This window comes from Mesitornis unicolor, unplaced genomic scaffold, assembly GCF_000695765.1.
Source record: "Mesitornis unicolor isolate BGI_N332 unplaced genomic scaffold, ASM69576v1 scaffold5766, whole genome shotgun sequence".
In the NCBI taxonomy this organism is placed as follows: domain Eukaryota; kingdom Metazoa; phylum Chordata; class Aves; order Mesitornithiformes; family Mesitornithidae; genus Mesitornis; species Mesitornis unicolor.
Genome location: NW_010192881.1, coordinates 62,634 through 86,708, shown reverse-complemented (window position 1 = coordinate 86,708; position 24,075 = coordinate 62,634). Strand labels below are relative to the sequence as shown.

Genomic DNA, 24,075 nt, shown 5'->3' with positions numbered 1-24,075 from the left:
AGCCTGGAATAGAGGCGTGGGGACGACACGCAGACGGATAGTCACACACACGGGTGGACTAGTGTAACTCCCCCGGAGCAGTTCTCGCTCAGTCTGAGGACAGGTATAGAAAGGCTCAAAGCAGGAGCTGTAAAGTTGTGAGCAGCCAAATGCGGAGGGGTAGGGCAGAGGCTGGATGGGAGCTCGTACTTGTGGTCATCGCGTTTGAACCGTTTGGACAAACTGTTGTGACAAGTCCTGGATTTGAGCCAGGGCTTTAAGATGGTCTGAGAGTCTTACTGTAGTGTTTTACGGCAAGCTGGAAGAATGGCACTTCAAAGGAAAGACACAGGTCTTTTATTTGCAGTTGTAGAAAATATATCCCTGATAGTCCTCAGTCACGTTTATTGTCGGTACTACGTTAATTAGCCTGTTGTTCTTTTCAGATCGGTGGTTTCATTTGGATCGAAAAACAGAGCTATTGGTGTTGCGGCTAAAAACCAGGTAGGTTGTTTCCTGGCATTTCTGCATAACAGTAAATGGACGAGTGCAAACTGTTCAAGTACCAGTGGGTGTAAATAGAGTTGGCTCGCTGTAGTTAAAACTGAAAAACTTCATTTTCCATGTCAAGCATGTTATTTTAGAAATGCTGCACTATGCTGCCATGCTTCCTTCAGAGAAATGCAGGATGCTTTTGCTAGAACGTTAGTGCTCTCTTTTTCATTATTGGTAATATTTTCCAGTTGAACACGTTCCTCTTCTGACAAGTTAAGGTCATTGGATTACTTTTCCTAATGCTGGTATGGAAGATTTGACTTGCACTTGAAGGAAAACATCTTAAATGCTGTGTATATTTTCTTAAAATTAAATGCAAAGGGAGAGTCTTGGCTCAGATTCTTAAAGGCTATTTTGGTACCTTAATACCTTTGGTTTCACTGAAAGGTAAAGGCCTATTTTTTTTAAGGTGTAAGTCCTTAGGTTTTTTTCTTTATTGAGGTCCTCTGAAACACTAGTTGTTTCCTTCATTAAAGTAGTATTTTCAGTTTTAAAAGGAGAGCTTAATTCTGACAAATCTTAGAATAACTAAGTGTAATGGTTAAATAAGTTGTCAGGTATTGTACTGTAGGCTGTTACATAACAGTTGCTGGTGCCAGAGACCAAGCATGCAGCCTCCGCAGCCCTGTGTGCATCTCCTGTAGTAAAAGGACTGCAGTGGGTTTCCATGGAGAGAGCACTAAAGGAAACCCTTCCCACTGTAATAGCTCCCCTCTTAAATTTGAACTGTCAAGGCAACACGAATACCTTACATGTTCACAAACACACTCAGACTTTCAGTTACAGGTTAACATTGGAGTAATAAAATAAATACATATGTTTCTAGTTTTTCCTTAAATTTCATTTTAACACTGCTTTTGTTTATTTGACTGTTTCCACTATTTCAAGTTGGAAACTAGTATGATTCATCAGTGTCAGAAATGAGTTGTTGCTCAAAACAGCAAGTGATCTGAATCCTGCGTACTCCTGAGCATGTTTCAATATGGTTAGATTATTCTAGTAAATGCTGTCAAAAATGTGAAGTAAGCTGAGAGTGAAGTAGATTTTGTCTCTCGAATTGCATTTAAAAGCATGGATTTGCAGTGGTTAGCACCTGTGACTTAGTTCCCTTCAGACTGACCTTTATAAAGTGTTACTATATTGAGTCTTTCATACTTGTCCGAAGACTTGAAACTAAGTATTTTTGCCAGAAAAAAATAATGTGATACTTAAAATTATAAAAAAATATTTCGGAGCATTTATTTCTTGGTCCAGTTTGGCTGACCACCTGAGATGTAAATCGTGTTTCTTTCATAAACGTGTAAGTTTTTTGACCTGGACAACTGAGAGCTATATTCTCAGTGTCCTAGGGTGTAGTAGCTACTGAAATCAAGGACTAAAACCATCCCTTTAATTTAAATTGATTTCTTAGTTTAAAAAAAAACAAACACAAACAAAACAAAACCCTCAACCTTTTTGACTGGTAACTTCAACAATGTGACTGTGTGTAAGAGAGCTCAATACTCAGAGGTGCTCTCTTAATTTAACACTTGAGGAGCTGCTGTTGGAGCAAATTTTCAGAGAATTTCTGTGTCTTCTAGGTGAGTCAGGTAGCACTGGAAATGAGAGCAGTATGCTAGTTAAGAGACCATAATTCTCAGCTTTCTTAATTGTGACTAAGCAGGAAGATATTAAAACATGCTACAGTCCTAGTGGCATATAATTAGTCTAAAAATATCTTAAGATTGTTCTCTTAGAAGAGGCTCTGAGCTTAATTCTAAATTAGGCTATGAAAGTTACCAGAATATTTGTGCTTCTCTACCCACTGCATAATTTTTCCTTCTACATTCTTCAGCAATACAGCTGTGAATTACAAAGCATTAAAGTACTGTGAAGTTATGGCTATGCAAACAAAACCATGCTGAGAAAAGATCTTGGACACAGGAACCTAAATACTCTATTGCATTAAAGTACTGGAATAGTTCCTGGCATGACTTTTGGCCTGTACTAACTCGTGCTCTTACTAATAATTGCTGGGCACTGTTTGGTGATAAGAATAAACCAGGGATGAATCCCAGTAGGGATCTTGAGTATGATGTGTTTCTCTCCACACAGACAGCTTTTTGAAAGCTGCTGTTTAATAGTATGTGTATGACTTGCTGCTTCATCAGGGAGCTTTTCCCTTGGAGAACTATCATAGCTGCATAGTTTTCTGATATATGGTGTGGCTCAAATTCTTCAATTCCATGATGGAAAATGTGGCAGACAGTAAGAAACTGATGCTTTCCTTTGAGGGTAGTGAATGCTAGAAATCTTCATTGGTATGCTCATCATTTGTATTGCCATGCAATCTCTTGGTGCTTGCCTACGTCTCTTCTGGAAAGAACACCACTCTTTTATAGCTTTCCTCCAATAGAATAGGATTCATTCTACTCTGAGATACCTGCAGTATCTCTTTTAGGCTGGTCTAGTTGTCCAATTGCTGTCCTGCATTGCATTTGTGATAAAACATGCTTTCCTAGGTCAATTGGTTCTGTAGGGAGCTTGGACTGTAGTTTAGCATATACTTTAAGCTGTCATCATTACCAAAAAACAGTCTTGTGTTTCTTGCTGTTGTGTGTGCACTGTATCCATCTTTGGCCTGGTGTAAGAATTTGAGTGACTGACTGCTTGTGAACATGAACAGGGAAATGATGTGGTTTAAAAGTAGCTCAGGGGAAAAAAGTAAGCATTGAAATGTATGAGGAAACTTAACAGCTTGATCAGTTGTTTGTGCTTAATGTGATGGGGTTTAAAGTGAACACAGCTGGAGGTGAGGTGGCTGGGATGGGAGTGCCAGTTTATAAGCATTGCAATTATTTGTGAAGCTGGTTCCTGTCTCTAATTGTTGGAATCCTGTCTAATTGCGTGACTCAAATAGTAGGCACTATAGATCCTGTCATTGATCACTTGATTGCTTCAAGATTTTAGGGATACTTGTATAATCCTTGCAATACTTAAAATATAATGGTCTGCAAGTATGTGTGTCTCTGGGTTATATAATCTTCTGTAGTAATGAGCTGATATAAAGTACCACATAGTTATCACAGGTGTTAGAGAAACAGATGTATCAAGTTGTGAGACAGTTGTTTTAACTTGACTGGTGCTTGAGGACATAGAGAACAGTGCTGGACATTGCCGGTTGATTAAGAGTGGATTTTTAAGTATCTTGTATTTCTTTACAGCAAATTACTCATGCTCACAACACGGTATCTAACTTCAAGAGATTCCATGGCCGTGCATTTAATGATCCTTTTGTTCAGAAGGAAAAAGAAAAGTTGAGCTATGATTTGGTTCCTATGAGGAATGGTGGAGTCGGAGTAAAGGTAAATTTGCAGTGTATCTTTTTTTTAGTTTTATAGCTAAATTTAAAAGCTTACATTTCAGCACCTAGTCATGAAAATATGGGTTTCATTTAATTACCTTAAAGGTTTTCTTCAACCTTTCTCTTAAAGAGGAGCTCTTGTATGAATACAGAGCTTCATCTTTAAATAGTGGATGTTAACTATCAAATTAAGGTTCATTTGCAAGTGATTGCTGCAATGTGGGCTTCCCTGTTGGCAAATTGCACATCCAGCTCTAACATCCTGGCAGAAAAACCGCTAAGATAATTATGAGGTCGTATGGTTTTATTTCGAAGTATTAACCTTTCTGTCACTCTTGTGTGGAATGGATTGCAACAGTAATTAAGTGGTTACAAATTTCTTATGAAGTAGTAGGAACTCTTTACAATAATTGCTATAAATGAGTGACATGTTTGTCTTCAGGAGACTGTCTGATATAAGTTACTTGTTCAAAACCAGTTTGTACCACAATGCAGGTTTGACACTTGCTTACATTTCAAGGAATTTGCTGATACAATGTCAGCTTTTCCTAGAATAGGTGCAGTCAAAAACATACTAATTTACAGAAGTATATAAAAATACTGATAATGAAGGCTTTCTGCCATAACAGATGGTGCTGCTTCACTAATGAAGACCCTAGCTTAAGGCTGTGCGTTTAGATATAATTTCTTGGAAAGGGAGCAGCAAATAAACTTCTTGTTGAGCTTCCACCTTGAAGCTTTTAGTTGTTTTATGTGCATAGGTGAACTGCTGTTGCACAGTTCTTCCTTTCAGAAACTCTTCACCTATTTGAGCAGAAGCATAAAAATGTCAGGAAAGTAGTCAGCAAGTAATTCTGGACTTTTTTGCAGTTGGCAGCAGTTGGTGTAATGCTGTGTGACCACATCTAGCTTTAGTCACATTTTAGACTTGTGTCACTTTTTAAATCACTTCCTAGCTATTTCCTTCATCTGTAGAGTTGATATGGTTCTAGATGCTCTAAGTTTGTGAAAATGGAATTACTGCTTCTGTAGACACTCAACTGGGAAATGAATTTTTAAAGTGAAATTTTTTTGAAGTTCTATCAATCACGACATGCTTAATTATTTCAATGTAGAGTATTAGTCGGCAGTGTATCAAAAAAAATTAAATAAGTCCTTTTTCTTTCAGTTAAAATAATGGAATTATTTTGCCTATTTCTTCTATCCAGGTCATGTACATGGAAGAGGAGCATATCTTCAGTGTGGAACAGATTTCAGCTATGTTATTGACTAAATTAAAGGAGACTGCAGAGAGTAACCTGAAAAAACCAGTAACAGACTGTGTTATTTCTGTAAGTAATTGTAGTGCATAGGAACACGTCTTTTAACTTCAGCTATTGAGGGCATTTTGTTTCTATTCATGTAGCATGAAAAGGAACACTGCATAAGCACTTACAAAGGGATTAATCCTAACTAGCTTTAGAGCTATTGACTTAAAGAAATCCCAGGGCTGCTTCCATGTTCCAGTCCCTGACCCACTTCGTGAACTCATTCTCTTGGATATGTCTGAACTTTCAGACCCTGAACATTTCTGGGATCTAGGTATACACCCTTCTGCTGCAGCTTGTTTCTATGGCTAAGCATGTTAATTCCTCATTAAAGATACCTTTGTTTATCAAAGTTTGCCCTCTGGCAGCTGAAAACCTTAGTTTCTGTAACTTTTGTTTTGTTGTGTTTTGTTTTATTTTTTCAATTTATGACTGCACAGAAAATGACCTCGGGTAAAAAGCAATCATTCCATTGCAAAGCCTGTGTATAAAATAACATCTTCCTCTGTGTTCTCAATGACTCTTTGAACAAATCTGTCTCATGTTGCATCTGGGAATATTTAGTTCTGTTACTATAAGAGTTTGTTCTCCAGTCGATACTAGAAAAGCTAGTGTCTTCCAGTGATGTAGTTTCTGTCCCTGAGGACATCAGAGGTCACTGTTCAATGCCAATGCTAGAGATCTATATCCTGTTTTCAACAACATAATCCTTTGAAATCTCTTACCGCTTTTTGCCCAAAGTGATGTTGGCCAAAACAGATTCTCTTTATGTTATCCCTTATTGCTTTGCATCTCTCACATCTATAATATTACTGGACTTCCCCCCCCCGGTCTTTCTTTACTTTCTGGACAGGCTTACCTCTGCTAATTCTGGTTAAGATTCTTCTGGAGACAGAGACATGGAATACCTAGTTTGGTATTTTGCACCAGTAATTAAGGTTCCTAGCATTTGTATACAATTAACTCATTTGTTACTTGCTAGGGTGTGGTTATGTAAACTACCTGATGCTCATTTAATTCCATCTCAGCTTCATTGAATAGAATGTTTGAAGTCTATTCAGTACAGTAGTTGCATGTTAAAAGACTTGCAGTAAGCAGGTGTATTCATGGAAGAGGAAGAATAGATAACACCTTTTAAATTAATACTTTCAAATAAACAGTGTGATGTCTCATTTCTGGAAATAACTTTCCATTCTCACCCGCTTTCTTCAGGTTCCATCATTTTTCACAGATGCTGAAAGGAGGTCCCTTCTGGATGCAGCTCAAATTGTTGGATTAAATTGTCTTCGATTAATGAATGATATGACAGCAGGTAAGTAGGGTAAAATAGCAGTTTCTGCAAAGGTGTGATGGTGCATTTAGTTACTTGAAGAAACACGCCTGACTTGAAAAATCAGACATGAGACATATGTTCTAAAAATCTTGTTGCTCTTGATTTGCATTCTCTAATGTCTTCTCCATGAAGTGGTAGAAGAGATGAAGCTTTAGTGATAGTTATCTCCCCGAGTACTTATTTCGGAGTTACTACCTGTTCCTGGATTACTTGTCCATTTAATTTACTCTCCAGACTTCATGGAAGAAATCTTATGATGCACTGCTGTGGGATTTAGGCTTTCTTAAAGGGAGTTCCTTGAATAAGCATCAAGTCTTTTTTTCAGTGTAGTTGCCGTTTTAAAACACACACACGTGCACAAAAGGCAATCTCCTTTGCTAATCTGTTTGGAGCTCTAAAAACACATTGGCAGAATCAAGAGTTTATTTGGTCTTTCTTTAAAACAACCATTCTTACCCTGTCTTCCTGAATTTTTTTTCTGTTTGTCTTCAGTGAGAAAGCATTTGTTTTGTGTTTTTAAGAGGCATAACTGGCACTTGTTTTCTGGAGGAAGGGTTGGGAAGTCGAGATTTGTACCAGAAGACAATTACTTTTCTGCTCTCATTGCCCACATTAGTTAGAAAAGTAGGGAAGAGTTTACTTTGGGAGAATGTTCCATGTGAACATTTTTGGTGCATGCCAACTGGGTTCATGCTTTTGAATTTTATATTTTACTTTTTTTTTGAGGAGTAAAGCAATCTTAAATATGCATTGTTGGAGTGGTATCTTAACGTGTTTTTCTATAATAAGTTTCAGATTAGCACCTACATGGTAATGTACAAGATTTCTTTTGTAAACATGGTTCTTTCATCAGTATTATGATCTCTACATTGAACACTATGTATTTGCACCTAATAAAGAGCGAATCTGACCTTGTCATTGCAAAAGCCATAGGTGCATGCTTTTGTCATTTTGTTTTGCCGTAATTTGTTTATATAGCAAAGAATGCTACAGAGAATGTGTGGTAGTGTGAATTCCTGAGGTAAGTGTGGACCCCACAGTAGGTACACTTTGTCCTGTGTGCCTGGATTCTTCTGAGTTACAGGGCTTGTACATCTGTAGGATGACTGAGGAGAAGGAAGGACAAATATCCAACCCTCTGTTTTTAACCTTCAAATTCCATTTTCAAAATGTTTATGGAGAAACTTTGTCTCCATAAAGAAGAAAAGTTAATTTAGCACTCAGAAAAAAAATTGTTTTCCAACCTTAACAGTCAAAAACGAGGCCCTTACCACCCCCTTTCTGTATTGAAGCAGAAATAATCTTTCCCACTTGAGTCAGAGATGACCTCTCATGATGGGGCAATATAAACCAACTAAAGGCATTACCTAAAAAGGCATTGTCACTTTTCTTGTTTTAGCAGATCACATCAGCCCAGTCTGTGTAAGAGCCTTGAGAGGTTTTCAGGACTTCTTAGCAAGGATCTTTAAAAGCTTTGCCATTGGGATGAACAATCCTCAGAAGAGCAAATAGCTCTTTCAGCCCCTTAGCAGCACCAGCAGCCTCTCTTTACTGTGTAATGCATAGGATTTCTAATTTTATTTTCTTTAACTCGTAAGGCTAATGAGTACTATCCAAGTTTTTATTACATTTTAAATGTAAGAATCTTTGATTTTTATCTTTGGGAAAGGGGTCCTGAGATATGGTAGAGCAGAAAAGAAAAATAGAGGTTTTTTTCACAAAAGGTAAATTCTGCTGTGATCTGTCAAGTTTTGTTCATAAATTTATTTTTAGCTTGGAAACCAGGGCAATGTATTCAGTCTGCTCAAAAATACAAATGCTATGTGAATGAACAGACCAATACACAATTTCAGTCAAATCTAGATCTCAAAGATATAACTGATACATTTAATGAAAGAAAGTTTCTATTTTTAATTAATCACCTCTTAATGACTGCTTGTGGGAGGGATTAATAAGTGCTGACATTGGATTTTTATAGACCCCAAAGAATCCACACAGATGAAAACTGCAATAGAACTTTATTAGACACCAGAATCCATAAATACCAAGTCTCTGATCAGTGGGAAATTTGGCTGTTGGTGTTCCAGCTGGTCTGGAACCACTGCTTTTGATGTGAAAGGGAGTCAGCGTCCCTTTCACCTCAAGTGAGAGGATGTCAGTGTGACTGTAAAACATTGTTTTTCAGAGAGCGCATTCCCAGCTTTCCTTACCGCCTTCTCTAATGCTCTAATTCTCTTGCCTGATAATCTCTCTAGTATCCTGGCTGTTATCTTCATCTTGGGATTTTTTTGTCACATGTGAATGTAAATTCATGCTCATTCTATCTCATGCCAAAATTTAACCATGTGGCCAAGGCTGTCTAGGGCTTTATTTATATTCAGTTGCTGCATCAGCCTCTTGCCTGGCTTTGACACTGCTATCCATCCAGAGTGATTGCTGCTGCAAAACTGTGTTTTGTCCTTTGATTTTATCATCCTGTGTTTACATGGCCCTGCTGGTTTCTGCTTTAACTTTTGATGCACTTCACAAACTGTCCCTGCCTGATATTCTGTATAGATTAACATTCTTTCTTTTTGTAGCCTCTGACTGTTTATACCATTCTCAGGCAAAACCTACATGGTTGGGAGATACACCTTGTAAATACAAAACTGGTTTTCAGTTTAGTTGTAAAGATGGTCTGTGTTTCTGATTACTATGCAAAGCTACAATCTTGAGTTTTTAATGAACAGATCAAAGTAGGTAAACCCCAAACAGGGTTGTTGCTGCTTAGTTTTGCTTGCTTAAACACTTAGCGTATACGTGACTGAGGAAGGATTTTTTTGCTTCTCAGATCCTACAGCATATATTAATGGAATAGAGCTTTCATGTAGGTAAGGCATAGGTGTATGTCTGGATTTGTGTTGCTGCTCTTGATCCTATAGCTTAATGTTCACAAGGGTGTGATGGCATGCAACTGGAGACTTACTAGAGAGTACATTGATAATATCTGACACTTGTTTTGCAGTGGCTCTGAATTATGGAATTTATAAACAAGACCTTCCAGCTCCCGAAGAGAAGCCACGGATAGTTGTGTTTGTTGATATGGGACATTCTGCATTTCAAGTATCAGCTTGTGCATTCAACAAGAGTAAACTAAAGGTAATGAGATTAAAATGGGGGAAAAAGGGTTTTATGAGACATTAGAATCAAATAGCCTGTAAAACTGCATTGTTTTTAAAATTCTGAAGTAATTTAATGCATGGAAAGTGACAAAGAGTTAAGACTTTTATCAGTGTCTTTCATTTCATTAGAATGGTTTCAAATAAAGGCTGTCAATTCCTTGCAATACACCAGTGTAAGATACACAATACAACTGCTATAATTTAGTTTGTTTTATTTCAATTGATGTAGATATGGATTACAATTGTGAATGCTTTGGATTGTTACCTATTGCTTAGCCTTACTTCAGTGTGAAAGTGAAGAGCAATTTTTGGCTGATGTGATCAATTGAAATACTTAAGTCTGTGCATTGGAAGACAGGCTGACTTTTCCCTAACCATTTTTGAAGGAAAGACTTGCTGATACTGGAAGATTGGTATTCCACTTAATTCCTACTGAGCATAGGACTAACTGTGCTCTTTCAAACCAGGTACTTGGCACAGCATTTGACCCTTTCCTAGGTGGAAGAAATTTTGATGGAAAATTAGTAGATTACTTTTGTGCAGAAATAAAGGCAAAGTACAAACTGGATCCGAAATCAAAGGTTCGAGCTCTTCTTCGTCTGTATCAGGAATGTGAGAAGCTGAAGAAACTAATGAGTTCAAATAGCACGGACATTCCCCTAAATATTGAGTGTTTCATGAATGATACTGATGTATCTGGGAAAATGAACAGGTGAGTTCTGTGCAAGACAAGCTGTTTTAGTGACCATATTTTTTTAACAAATGTTTCTGTGTTTGAAAGAGACTTACCATGCTAAAATTAAGTGCAAGTGCTGAATAGCTGTGGCAATTTTGGAGTGCTAGAATAACAGGCTGTGAAATGTAATGTTCAGCTACCTGAGCAATGATTCAATGCAATAATGCATGTATAAAGAGCTTGGATTCTTTCTGTAGAATGACACATTCTTAAACAATGGATTGTTGCATGCAAAGCAGGCTCAGGGAAGTTGGCTGCATGTTTCGGTCTCCTGTGTATTTTAAGTAACCTAAATCCCATACTGCTCTTCAACAATTGCAGCTCTGTTCCATTTTTCTGTTCTTACTGTACTGTGGGTATTGGCAGAGAAATGGAGGACAGAAACTGTGCTTGTGGGGGATGACTTAGTAATGGCCCATGTGTAAATGAAGTCTTGGGTGTGTCTCTCTCTTGCACGCACTTATAGGCACAACTTAATTTGTAGTCACTGGTAGTCCTGTAAGTACTGACAAGAGAGAGGTGGGGATATTTTTCTTTCCTCCAGTATTTAGGCAACAGTTTTTCATTGTAAAGGAAGTATCAGTGTTTTCTGTGTTTTTATCTGTAACCTTTGCTGAGAGGCAAATACATAGCACCTGCCCAGACAATAGCTTTATCTTATTTAACTACATTGATAGCAGCATCGGAAAATCTGCAAGCAGCTGTTCATATACTACCTTCAGCCTACTCACAGGGGTTTAGCTTTAAGTCTTTTTGCAGTGTATTTAACAAACCTGGTTAGCATCAGCTTGGAAACAAGAATACCAGAAAATCTTAGTGGGGTGAGTCAGGCATCCTTTGGTTAATTCCATTTCTTTCCTTAGGTCACAGTTTGAAGAATTGTGTGCTGACCTGCTGCAAAGGATAGAGATGCCTCTGCTTTCATTAATGGAACAAACACAACTGAAAGTGGAAGATGTGACTGCAGTAGAGATTGTGGGAGGAGCAACCCGCATTCCGGCTGTCAAAGAGAGGATTGCTAAATTCTTTGGCAAAGATGTCAGTACTACACTGAATGCAGATGAAGCCATAGCTAGGGGCTGTGCTCTGCAGGTATAGTGCTGGCAATGCTTGATAAACTTCAAAGTTACATTTCTTGAGAGCATTTTTTGGAAGAATTAGCTTATCAGTTATGAGAAATGGCAGAAGTGGTCCACTTTAAGGCATGCAAGGAACATACATGTTCACTGGGTCTTCTTATGGGACTACACTGTTTAAAAACTCCAGAATTCTCCTCTGTGATGCTATTCTCTACTGAAAATGCTGGTGCTGTGTGAATTGTGTAAGCAGTCCACTCTTGTCTTCAAAAGAACAGGATATAGGTATCTGTCATGAGAAAAAAATTAAATAGCTGTCAGGTTGAGGAAAGATATATTTTTAATTAACAAAGTTTGAGAAGTATCTGTGGAGAGCCCAGAACACTGCAAGTTTGCATTTTCTGGTCTCTAGCTTTCCATCAATATAAAGCAAACTATCTCACCTCCATTTTTGTGGTTTCCAACTAGTAAACTATATTTTACAGGTAAACCACTAATTTTGGTCTTCTTCCTTACCTCCTTTACATACTCTTTTCTTTCATCCTCTCTTCTTTGATTTGCTTTTTTTTTTTTACCCCATCTCACTGATTGCTTTCTGTCACTAGCAATCAGTTGTCTCCAGGGAAAAAAGCAGGACCTCTAAGATAAACACTATTTCTTTTAGGCCTAAGTAATGCAGCACTTCCATTCTTTGCAGTCCTGATATTTTAGATTGTTACCTTTTTTCATAAGCTGCGGTAAGAATAAGGCCAGAAGTCTCAGTAACCCAAAGGGTAGAAACTCTTTCTGTATTAGATTTCTGTTTTCTTATCATACTCAGTTGAAATCAAGCAATTTGCCTAGCTCTGTTACAGTGAAGTCAACACAGTTCTTTTTTTTCTTGTTTAAAGATGTTTAGCTGTCTTGGGTGGGTGGAGTTAAACCACTTTAATGCATATCTGTTTTTTGTTTAGTGCGCAATTCTTTCTCCAGCTTTTAAAGTGAGGGAATTCTCTGTGACAGATGCTACACCATTCCCAATATCTCTGTTGTGGAACACAGAAGCAGAGGACACTGAAGGGTAGGTAGTTCAAACTACATTTCTGTCAAGCTTTTGGCCTTCATAATTCAAGAGTAATGTTCTTGGTTGCATTTAAATTAGTTTTTGCATTCTGCTGTAGAGAACCTGTAGGCTATGTACCCAGAGGCACCTGACACCAGAAACTGTAAAGGCATGCATTGAAGTTTTAACCCTAACTACTCATATGTTGATAAATAAACATTAAAAAATTGTGGTTGAATGAGCTATCAACCAACATCTTGTCTTGCATTATTGCCATTGTCAGGTTTTGGAATACAGAATTAACTAGAACAACTGCTGGATCCCGCTCTTACTTTCCTTTCTGGCCTTTTTTACTCGAGGTGTTCCTAACACCTATCTGTATTCTTGTTCTAGTAGGAACATCATGCATTGTATAAATACTGTGAGCTTACATGGATTCTGTTTGTCTGGCTGAAAACAGAAGCAAGGATTTAATTCTTAGAGTTCATAAGAGAAATTTCTTGCAATTGCAGTGTCTTAAGACTCTGACCTTTAGTATTAACTATGCCATGCCTGTGGGAAATGCAGTTGCATTCTAAGATGTAAAGAGGACTGACTTTATCTTTTGGGAAGTTCAGAGTTCTACAGGGACTCGTTCATACCTTTTTGATATTCTTTGTAATTCAGCCTTTTCTCTTTTATGGAGCTGCAGAACCTCATTGTTCTGTCTCATGCTTCTGAGAGCAACCTGTGGGTTCACACTTTAGGTGAAGCTCTTATTTTCTTGCAATTATGTTATTAGATGAGATCCTTCCATAGCTGGGAGACAAAACTTAGTTGGAAATTAGAATCAGACTGGCGTAATAGCGGACAGACCCTAGAGGAAGAACATCAGATAAAGCTGGCTGACTTTCTGTCATATCAAGGAATGAATAATAATCTGGTGTCAGGGTTCTCAACTGAGCCACAGAAAGTAAATGAGTAAGGAATTAACAGGACTGTAATTAGCCTTTTGAGACTAACTGAGGAAGGGTGCAAATTATGATTTGAATTACGCTATTCCAAGCTCAGAATAATGTCTTTGCAGGAAGCAAATTTTGGAAGTCTGCTGATAGTCTGTCACTAAATTGCCACCTACATCTAAACTTATTTGCGTCTGACACTCAAAATTAGTGGAATATGACAATTTCCTGTTGCAGTGCACCAGAGTGGTTTTTTTTTCTCCTTACAGTACATTAGTGAAGTATCTTTCTTGGAATTGTTGAGAAGGGTAAATGTGTCAAAACATGGTGACATTTCTCTGAAGAGTTCTGACCCTAGATCAAAACGTTTCAGCTCAAATATTCTGCTAAAAGTGATATTTTTCTCTTAATTATAGGGTTCATGAGGTGTTCAGCAAAAATCACGCAGCTCCTTTCTCCAAGGTTCTTACATTCTATAGGAAAGGTCCATTTGAGTTGGAAGCTTTTTATTCTGATCCTAATGGAGTCCCATATCCTGAGTCAAAAATCGGTAAGTAATTGTCCTGGAAATGACGTTGTCTTGCATTGTTTGGTCTTAAATCAGTACTGTAGCTGTGGTGTGTTACAGTATCATTATATGAAATATATTTAGGTTTTTGTGTCTAGAGGACTCAATTATCAATTCTTCCATTCCATAGGTAACTGAATTTGAGTTTTTTATTTTCCTAGCTTCTAAAATTGCTTCAGTCCAATGAAGAAATGTGAGAAAACTATTACTAAGTGCCCAGGACTGGAATAGGACTATCACTGCAAAAGAATAACTTTTAAAATCTTTCCTGCTTTTCACTAAAGCAAGCTAGGAATGCTTGAAAAATATCTCCTGCATATAAAAGCCTGAACAGATCTTGAGTAACTAGTTGTTGGTTTTTTCTTATGCTTTCTAGGTTTGACATAATGCTGAATAAGTTTTAATCAAGGCAGCCTGAAATAATGGCAGCTACAAGACTACAGTATTGATTTGAATTGTCTAGGTAACATTTATAAGCAGCTTTCATCCTCTGACAAATTACAACGTTGACAGTGTTGACGCACAGTTTACAATATGGTTAGCTAGAAAGAGATTGTGATGGTAAAGACAGGTCAATTAAATAACTGTTCTTGAGTTCCAAGTATGCAATCAAATGTATGCTTGCATATAAAACTAAGATAATGCTGTTACTAGTTGTCAAATAATTGCTTGGTTTTGTTAGAAAGCTCAACTTTTTTTTCAAAGTGGTAGAAGAAATGACAGATCTTGGTTAAGTATATGATAATACAGCTGTGCTGTTGGTTAGCAATGCATTTAACCATAGAATCATAGAATGCCAGGTTGGAAGGGACCACAAGGATTATCTAGTCCAACCTCTCAAGGTAAAAGTATAGTTAAAATGAGATGAATCAGCACCCTGTTGAGCTGACTCTTAAAACTGACCAATGTAGAGGAATTTACCACTTCCCCTGGGAGATTGTTTCAATGTCTGATTGATCTCATGGTAAAAAAATTTCTTCTGGATAGATACTCTATTTAAAATAGAGTATCACCAGAATTGTGTTAAAGACAAGCTTTGTAAATATTCTTAAAATTGATGGGAGAATATATAAGTGAAAACCATCTCCCTCTGATTTTTCAGTGTTTCAGACAATACCTAATGCACTGCAAAGTTACCAAAAGCTATTAACCGAACGGAAAACATGCATTATTTTCTCTAGGTCAAGGCAAATTGTGGTGGTTTCACAAAGTTCAAATGCCATGTCTTAGAAACCAGCATAATATTTTGTTACAGAAACAGTAGACTTCATTTCATGTTAAATCTTACCATGAAGACTGATAGTGGAACTTGTGGCTGTTCAATTTATATGGCTTTAACAAACAAGAAGCTGTCTAACTGCTGTTATGCAGGCTGGTGAGAACAGAAATGAAAATCAGCCTGGTTTCAGTTCACTCACTGATGGACTCTTTGCTCAAACTAGAATTGTTAGTAGTTCTAATGTGTGAGTCAGTAGTTCTGATAAGACTACCAAAAGGGAGGACAGGTCACAACTCCAGTATTACTGGATTTACAAGAGAGGGGATTACATTCTTTAGCCTGTAAAATAAGCAGGTAAAAGTTTGTATGCATGTGGTTTAGATCTACTGATGAAGGAACAGTGTGTACAGCCATGTGTATATCCAGCCTGTGATGAAGTTGGTGAACTTGTACTTTGCAGCTGTGTGAGCATCGTAATCACCAGATCACTGTTTTGGTGTTACGCATATAACCATGAAGCAGGCAGGAAAAATGTCTGCTTTTAATGCCAAGGAGCTGTGATTCTTTGTGTACTATTAAGCTAGTTGTCTGTCTGTTTCCTAGTTTCACAACACTTGTTTCAAGCGTTACAAGAGTTGCAAAGCAATTGCCTTCTGCCCAAGAGCAGAAGGTAATGGTGAACTTACATGGATGGTAGAAGCTGGGAAGAACAGTTCTAGAAATACTGTTTCTATGTTGGGCAGTAACTTGTATTAAAAGGTTGTATCACTTACTGTTGACTTAACTGTGTAGTTTTCTTTCATCCCACTATAGCATCACAGATAGCACAAGTAAGGGGGAGTGAGCTTTTGCTTTTTGTGTTTATATTACTATTATCAGGAGAACTTACCCTAGATGATGAAAATAAACATTCTCTGTTTTGATTTGTAAGGTAAAGTTGGCTGAAGTGCAGCATACTTCTTGGGTTTTGTAGTAGTCATTTCATTTTGGGGACCATGAGATGAGCACAGAGGCTTCATCAAATATTTAGAAAATGTCCTTTATCAAAGAGGAGGGTGTTTTCATGGCTCTGTAATACTGCCTGCTTATTCCACTGTGCGAGTATCGATTGTTTTGGTTTTAGGTAGGTATGTTATCCAGAATGTGGCAGCCCAGAAAGACGGAGAGAAGTCTAAAGTCAAAGTGAAAGTCCGTGTCAATACTCATGGCATTTTCAGTGTGTCCACTGCATCCATGGTGGAACCAGTTAAAAGTGAAGAGAGTGAAGATGTCAGTGTTGAGACTGAAGTAGAATCTCAGGACCAGAGGCCTATTGAAAACTCAAGTGATGTAAGTTGACCTTTCCTGTATATGAATGTCCTTACTGATGAAAGTGTGTTCTGCTGTTACAGACTCTGGAAGAAAATACCTTCTTCTAATAGGGAAGCAAAATGAGGTTAATTGAGGTGTGTATATAGCAGTCAGGAAATAAAATGTCTTTATAAAACTGGAGAAAATTAGCACTATCTTGAAAGTGTATGGACTTAAAAATCAATTATTGGGCAAAGTGCCAAATAGCAGCAGGGGGGTTGCTTGAGGGTGGAGTTGCTCGAAACTGCCATTGTTATCAGAGCGTTCCAAATAGGGGAATTTGGTTTGGATTATAAGTCCTCCATGTGCTCTGTGTTAAAAGGATTTGTGTGTAATCCTTCATATTAGTAAAGATTTGAAACTTTGTGGAAGGGAAAGCTGGATTGTTTTCTAAATGACTGAAGAGGAGGGGAACACTGGGGAATAATGTAGTATTGTGGTGGACTTCATGTTTTAATAGTTTTTTGAGAGGGGAAAAACTTAAAGTTATGATGCAATAAACTAAAAGCCACTTTTTGTAAGAGAAAGTGGTAGCATGTACACACACACATGCAAGTATGCTGCAAGCCATGCACTGGAAGCATTTTCACTGTCCTTCTGAACTTGCACCTAGTCTGTATCTCCGTTAGTTAAAGCGTGTGTGTTTCTGCGTGTGCACAGTGTGTCTTGTAGGGCACATTGTACAGTATCTGCGTCAGAAGTGAAGTGCCCGATTAACTTTTATTAAATACAAGTGCACATGCCTTCTACATCCTTTGTGCCTGGGCTTTCATTTCAGAAAAATATCCAGCAAGAGAACAGTGAGGCTGGAACACAGTCCCAGGTACAAACTGATGGTCAGCAAACGTCACAGTCTCCCCCTTCATCAGAACCTCCCTCTGAAGAAAACAAAACCCCAGATGTCAAGAAAGTGAGTGACCCTTTAACTCTGTTGAAAATGTTATGCTCTATAATGGTGGCATTTAAACTGGTAACATATTCCAGCAAAAATTAAGGAACTTGATACTCAGAACCTTTTTCTTTTTTATATCTATTCTATTGTGGAAAAAAGTATGTATCTTGTGGTGACTTTTGTAAAGAGTTCGCAAAAGAATTCTTGAATGGAGCCTTTCTCCACCACTTCCCTGACTCTGTGCATTGTTGCACAGGTAATTTGTTTGGGTTGCAGACATTCCAGTTTAAGAGCTGTTAGAAACCAAGCTTAGGCCTGCTGAGAGAAGTTGGGATCAGGAATTCATAAACCTCTAAGATGAAAATCTTTGTGAAAAACGTATATGTCTGCATGGTATTGCTAGAGCAAACTTGCTCTTTCTTCTGTATAAGATGAAAAATCATATAATCATAGAATGGTTTGGGTTGGAAGGGACCTTAAAGATCATCTTGTCCAACTCCTCTGCAATGAGCAGGGACACCTCCCGTGAGACCATGTTGCTCAAAGCACTGTTCAACCTGGCTTTGAATGCTTGAGTGGGGGTTGCATCCATATCATTTCTGGAAAACCTGTTCCAGTGTTTTTTGCTACTCTCATAGAGAAGAATTTCTTCCTAATATCTTATCTAAATCTACCCTCTTTAAGTTTGACACCATCACTCCTTGTCCTATCACTACATGCCCTTGTAAAAAGTACCTCCCCAGCTCTTTCGTAGGCCCCCATCAGGTACTTGAAGGTTATTATAAGGGTTCTCCAGGCTGAACAACCCTCTCAGTCAGTCTTCATAGGATAGGTGCTTCAGCCCTCTGATCATCTTTGTGGCCCTCCTCTGAACTCACTCCAACAGGTCCATGTCCTTCTTACATTGGAGGCCCCAAAGCTGAACACAGTACTCTAGGTGGGGTTTCATGAGAGCGAAGCGGAGTGAGAGGATCACCTCCCTTTACTTCCTGGTCCCAGTTCCTTTGATGGGATAGGATACAGTTGGCTTTCTGGGCTACAGGCACACATTGCTGGCTCATGTTCCCAAAGTCCTTCTCCTCAGGGCTGCTCTTGAGCCATTCTCTGCCCAGCCTGTATTTGTGCTTGGGCTTGCCCCTATCCAGGTGCAGGACCCTGCGCTTGGCCTTGTTGAACTTCATGTGGTTTGCACGGGCCCACCTCTCAAGGTCCCTCTGAATGGCATCCCTTCTCTCCAGCGTGTCAACCACATCACACGGTTTTGGATTAAAATTTTACCGCTGACAGAATCACTAGTGAAGCGCTAAGCTACACTTGGGGAGCCTAGATGAGCACTTCTGGGAAAACCTGCAAACACACCATATATTTAAGAAAAGTCCTTCCTATAGTTCTGTACTTACTGCCATGAAATAGACTAAGACTAGGATATGAGGAGGACTCCCCAAAAGGGAAGTGGCTCACAAGTATATTTTGAAGATTCTGAATGAACACAAAATCTCTGCATCTTATTCCTGTGAATGCTTCTTTCATCATAGTACTACTTCACCAGAAGGAAATCAGGAAAATTATCTTATTTTTCTTTTCTCCAACTCAGACAAATGAGAAGAAAAGTGATCAGCCCCCAGAAGCTAAAAAACCCAAGATAAAAGTGAAGAATGTGGAACTACCTATTGAAGCTAACTTGGTTTGGCAGTTAGGAAAAGATCTTCTCAATATGTATATTGAAACAGAGGTGAGTTAGTGTGGTTTTCATTGCCTTCTTCATTGTAGTTACTAACCATTCATCTGCTTTTTAAGGCAGCCTCTGATCACTTACTGTATCCCTGGAGTGTGGACTCAAATAATTTACAGAGAGCTAATATACAGACCAACTTTAACACAACTGACAAATATTAATCAGAAAGATTGAAGTGTTGTTTATAGCGTTAGTATCAGAGCACTGATGCATGGAATGGCATCACAGATTGGTTCAAGCTGTTGCAATCTAGAGAAGTGCATCCTATTTCTTCAGGTGAGTTTACTGTGTAGCAGTGAGAATTCTAGCAGTTGCATTACCCAGGGCCTCTGGGAGATTACTGTTTTACAGGAGCTATGCCTTGTAGAATGCTGTTTGAACACAGGTATTTTTTACTTAAAGTATTTTCTGTGGTTATACAGGGAAAGATGATTATGCAAGATAAACTGGAGAAAGAAAGAAATGATGCAAAGAATGCAGTGGAGGAATATGTGTATGAGTTCAGGGACAAGTTGTCTGGACCATATGAAAAGTTTGTTTGTGAAAAGGTAGGTTATGGTTTTAGGAGCTTCTTTGAAAATACTGGTACTGAATATCCTCTGTTCCTTGTTCAGGCTTTCTCATAGTCACCCTGAAAATAGCTGAAAACTAACTCTGTTGAATGATGGCTGGGACCAATCTAGAATTGGGTTCAGGCTTAGCAAATAGTAGATATCCCTGAAAATAAGTTTTGTCACAAATGGAGTGAAGTTTTGTTTCCAAATTAAGTTGGTGACTAGGAGAGCTGTGTTGCTCCATTCATAACCAAAAACATTGTTGAAGCTGTGCTCAAAGCATTGACCTAATCAAGGACAAAAGGCTATAAATGCTGCCTATGTTGTAGGTGTGCGTTTCCCAGTTCAGAAGCTGGTGTGTTTTACTTGATGTAATTAAGCAAAAGCTGCTTAAAATGTAGTTTTTATGTGGGAGACTAATAGTTAATGTGTATATTTACCAGTGTCCTGTTACTGCAAGACAAACACAGTCAATTGATGCATATTTTAATGTTTGACATATTGAATTATATTGACCGATAGGATCTGCAGGGATTCTCTGCCCTCCTAACAGAGACAGAAGGCTGGCTGTATGAAGAGGGTGAGGATGAAGCTAAGCAGGTGTACGTAGACAAATTAGAAGATTTAAAGGTAGGTCTGTTAGTATATCCAAAATGCAAAATTTCCAAAATATCACACAAGACAATGTTAATGAGTCCCGTAACACATAGGAATTGCTTTATTCTAGAAATTAGGTACTCCAATTGAAATGCGGTATCAAGAAGCAGAAGAACGACCAAAGCTGTTAGAGGAACTGGGACACAGGCTCCAATATTATGCTACAATAGCTGGGGAATTCAGGAATAAAGTAAGTGGCCTCAAAGTACCTTTCTTTCACCACATAATGTTTCACTGAGGCTCACCAGCTGGCAGAGGCTTCAAAATCACTCTCAGATGAGCTGCAGTCTACTGTCATATAGGTCACAACTTTAATGCCACAAATGTTTCCCAGACTCAAAAAATCTCTCACAGTGCGTCATATCTTAGTTGCTTGATACTTCTGGATGTTTTCAGGCCAAAAAGGATATTCTTATAAAGAAGTGAGGGTCTGATACTCGACCTTCTAAAAGCTAACGTGGGTTTTTTTTAGAAGTGTGCTTTTCTAGTGCATTTGGGAGCAAGAATTATGCCTTGGTGAGAAGCATTAGTGTAAAAGATACTCAGAATAAACTAAAACTTCCAGTTTTTAAATTATATGTATGTTTGGGCACTTTTTTGACATTTGATATTTAAAGATCACTTTCGTGATAAGCATTCTTGCCTTTGAAAATTTACTCCTTGGGTTTTCAACTTAATGATTTAGGGCAGCTCACAACACTCAACCTAATTCAGTTTGAGATTGAGACTTGGATCAGAAACAGTTGCGTCCTCACAGCTATAGATTACAGAATTGTCATTATTAAGTGAAGTCATTTAATAATATTACATAGTCTTGAAATAACTAGCATCACTGAAAATAGTACATTTAAGACTTGAATCCATATTTAGAGTACTTAACTAAAATTATAGGTTGAGTTGCTGGGTAAGTCCTTCTCCCGATATCAGTGAATTGTGTAACAGTGGCATTGTAGGGGATGCTTCTAAAGTTGAACAACTCTGATCCTTTCACTTTCTGTGTACAGCAGAAGCTGTTTTTGAAGCCTCAGTTTCATCTGTGAACTAGGTTTCTTACTTGGTTATTGGGCAAAGGAAGCTTTATTTTGACATCTGTGTATTTCTTGTTTTCTCTTGTTGTAACAGATCTGGCTTGTTGCCAGCTTCTATTTATTTTGAAAATCAGTAAAGATTATAAATTGTAAATAATTGGGATAGTCTTGTTGGCTTAAATTTTTGACAGTAAACTTGACATTAATAACTAATACAAAACATTTGTATTTGGGCAGGATGAGAAATACATCCATATTGACGAAATGGAAATGATGAAGGTAGAGAAGTGTGTTGGTGAAGTGATAGAGTGGATGAATAATGCTGTGAGCGCACAAGCTAAGAAGAGTTTAGATCAAGATCCAGCTGTGCATTCAAGTGAAATTAAGGCAAAGCTACAGGTAAGTACCCTAAGAAACTAATTTTAGAGGCTGGTGCCTAAAGATAGACTGATATCTCCTCTCCTGCCTCTCCCATCATCTCCATTCATCTTAATGCAACAGTTCTTTAAAGGGCAGTTAGAAAGTATGGACAGAAGGATATTCGGTAGAAAGCAGAGGAGCTGTACTGTACCATATACAATTCTGTGGAGCTTACTTGCATTTTGTATCTTTTGGTCACCTTAAAAATTCAGGGGTTTTTTCAGTGTCACTGGGAGGCACAAAATATTTTTTTGGGGAAAAAAAAACAACCCACAAACAAAAAACAAACACCAAACCAAAACCAACACATGTGAAATCCAAAATACTAAGTTGAAGAACTTTGCCCACAGAACTTGAGAGTAGACCAGTTAGTTTATTTCAGGGTACAATAAATACCTGCAGTTTAAACTCAGGAAACAAATACAGAATCAAGTTTCAAATAGTCTTTTGGCCACAGGACTCTTGAATGAGTGAAGCTGGTGGGACCTTAATATATATTCTGATGACTTCTTTTGCCTTTCCTTTAGGAGTTAAACAATATCTGTGAGCCTGTTGTGACACAACCAAAACCAAAAGTTGATTCTCCGAAGGAAGAAAACCCATTAAATGAACGGAATGATTATAAAACTGAAGACATGGCAGAAGATGACAAAAATTCTGAAATGCCTCAGCAGAATGGCGAATGTCATCCGAGTGATCAAAACACCATTGGCATGGACTTGGACTAAACCACTGCATTTGCAGCAAGTTACTTCATCCCATGACAGAAGATATTTTTGCTGTCGTATGTGATGGGGGGTGGGAATGCATTGTTTTGGGAGCTATTTATATTTTTTTCTTAAGACTTGTCTGGGATATGTTGTGTTATGGGAGGAAGAATAGCAGTAGCGTTGGTCATGACTATCCTAAAAGGAAAATTGCCTTGGTAACTTTCAGATTCCTGTGGAATTGTGAGTTCATACTAAGCTTCTGTGCAGTATTTAACCATTTGCATCACTAAAGATGAGAAGAAGCCCTTGCTCTGAAATATACTGCTCTTTCAAAAGGTTGTAATTGAAACCTTCGTAGGCATTTGTAGATGCCAAGGTAGTTTTCTTTTGTCTGGACATCTAATTGGGTATGTCAATAAAAAGCCAGTGTCTGTCCCATTCATAAGGACTTTCCAGAAGAAATTCTTCTGTTTCAAGGTTTTTGATTATTGCAGTCCAAAGCACTTACCAGATGATAAGACGGTGAAATGTGTTAGCAGCATGCAGAAATGCTTAACGTTTCATCTCTTGCTAAACAATACATTTTCATGTGGGGTACATAAAATGAAGGAAATGCTAATTCTGTTAGTGTTATTGTGAAGCTTTTTAATGAGCTTTAAAATAAAGTTCATTTTACTGGTATCTCCTGACTTGTTGGATTTAGCTGTTTTTCAGTACTTCTGGTCTAAGTGTTGCCCTTTTCACTGTTTGTGTTCCAGTGTACTGGAGTCATAAAAAGGCTTAAAACTCTCACACTTAGCACAGAAGAGTTGTGCAGTGAGCTGAAAGTAATTCGACTGTGCCTCTTTTCTTTGCCCCAAGGGTTATATGAACCTAAAGAACCTGGAAATTTCACACATTTTAAGGCATAGGACAAAATTTGTAATGCACAGAACCCTATAGCTTTAGAGACAATCTGTAGATCAGAATAAGATGTTAAAACCTGATTAAATACTTAGGCCAGGCTCTGCTGCCTTTTGGTACAGACAGCTGAAATGGGAAAATGAGATTTCAACCCATTCTGCTGAGCAAGTGCCTCTGGTTAGACCTTGGGAAATCTTTTAAAAATTAAGAATACCTCTCAACTAAATCTCTGTAGTCTATTGAGGAAGGTTAGTTTTAGGTACTTGGAGCAGGGGAGGATGCTGAAAGAGGTTGATTTTATCCTGTGCTTTAGACATCAAACTAGGGAATCAGACACTTGAAGTACTGAGAGTAGGATGTTTCTAAGCAGCATATTCTGAAGGGTGTTTTCTCTGCTGATGCTTTGGAGCAGAGACCCCATCCTCAAGTGTGTGACACCAGGTGCTGGAAGATCAGTGTCACTAAATGCAAAGTGTTGGGTTTTTTTAAAGAGTTAGTGTGCCTTCAGCAGTATTTTATCTGCAACAAGAAGACTGGTGCTTTCTAGAGCAAACTAATACTACTAA

General features: G+C 38.1%; 1 protein-coding gene across 2 annotated transcripts; it reads left to right on the top strand.

Annotated features, from left to right (window-relative positions):
- The first annotated feature begins 429 nt into the window (after nucleotides 1–429).
- HSPH1 (heat shock 105kDa/110kDa protein 1) lies at nucleotides 430–23,287 on the top strand. Of its 2 annotated transcripts, XM_010187267.1 has the most exons (17): nucleotides 430–483; nucleotides 3,738–3,878; nucleotides 5,086–5,208; nucleotides 6,397–6,496; nucleotides 9,522–9,655; nucleotides 10,146–10,390; nucleotides 11,278–11,506; nucleotides 12,444–12,550; nucleotides 13,890–14,023; nucleotides 16,384–16,589; nucleotides 17,389–17,520; nucleotides 19,097–19,234; nucleotides 19,660–19,785; nucleotides 20,314–20,421; nucleotides 20,519–20,638; nucleotides 21,714–21,875; nucleotides 22,424–23,287. In XM_010187267.1, the coding sequence occupies exons 2-17, from the start codon at nucleotides 3,852–3,854 to the stop codon at nucleotides 22,622–22,624; spliced, it is 2,292 nt and encodes a 763-aa protein (XP_010185569.1). In that variant the 5' UTR covers nucleotides 430–483; nucleotides 3,738–3,851; the 3' UTR covers nucleotides 22,625–23,287. The 2 variants fall into 2 exon arrangements, with proteins under 2 accessions (XP_010185569.1, XP_010185570.1); XM_010187268.1 differs by lacking the exon at nucleotides 17,389–17,520 and having other exon boundaries at nucleotides 433–483.
- Nucleotides 23,288–24,075: the final 788 nt, after the last annotated feature.

What these genes read in the sequence shown, in the direction of transcription:
- HSPH1 (XM_010187267.1), top strand. Translation starts at nt 3,852, where the DNA reads ATGAGGAATGGTGGAGTCGGAGTAAAG. An exon ending in AATGAATGATATGACAGCAG is followed by an intron (nt 6,497 to 9,521) that starts GTAAGTAGGGTA and finishes CTTGTTTTGCAG; the next exon opens with TGGCTCTGAATTATGGAATT. An exon ending in GTATCTGGGAAAATGAACAG is followed by an intron (nt 10,391 to 11,277) that starts GTGAGTTCTGTG and finishes TTCTTTCCTTAG; the next exon opens with GTCACAGTTTGAAGAATTGT.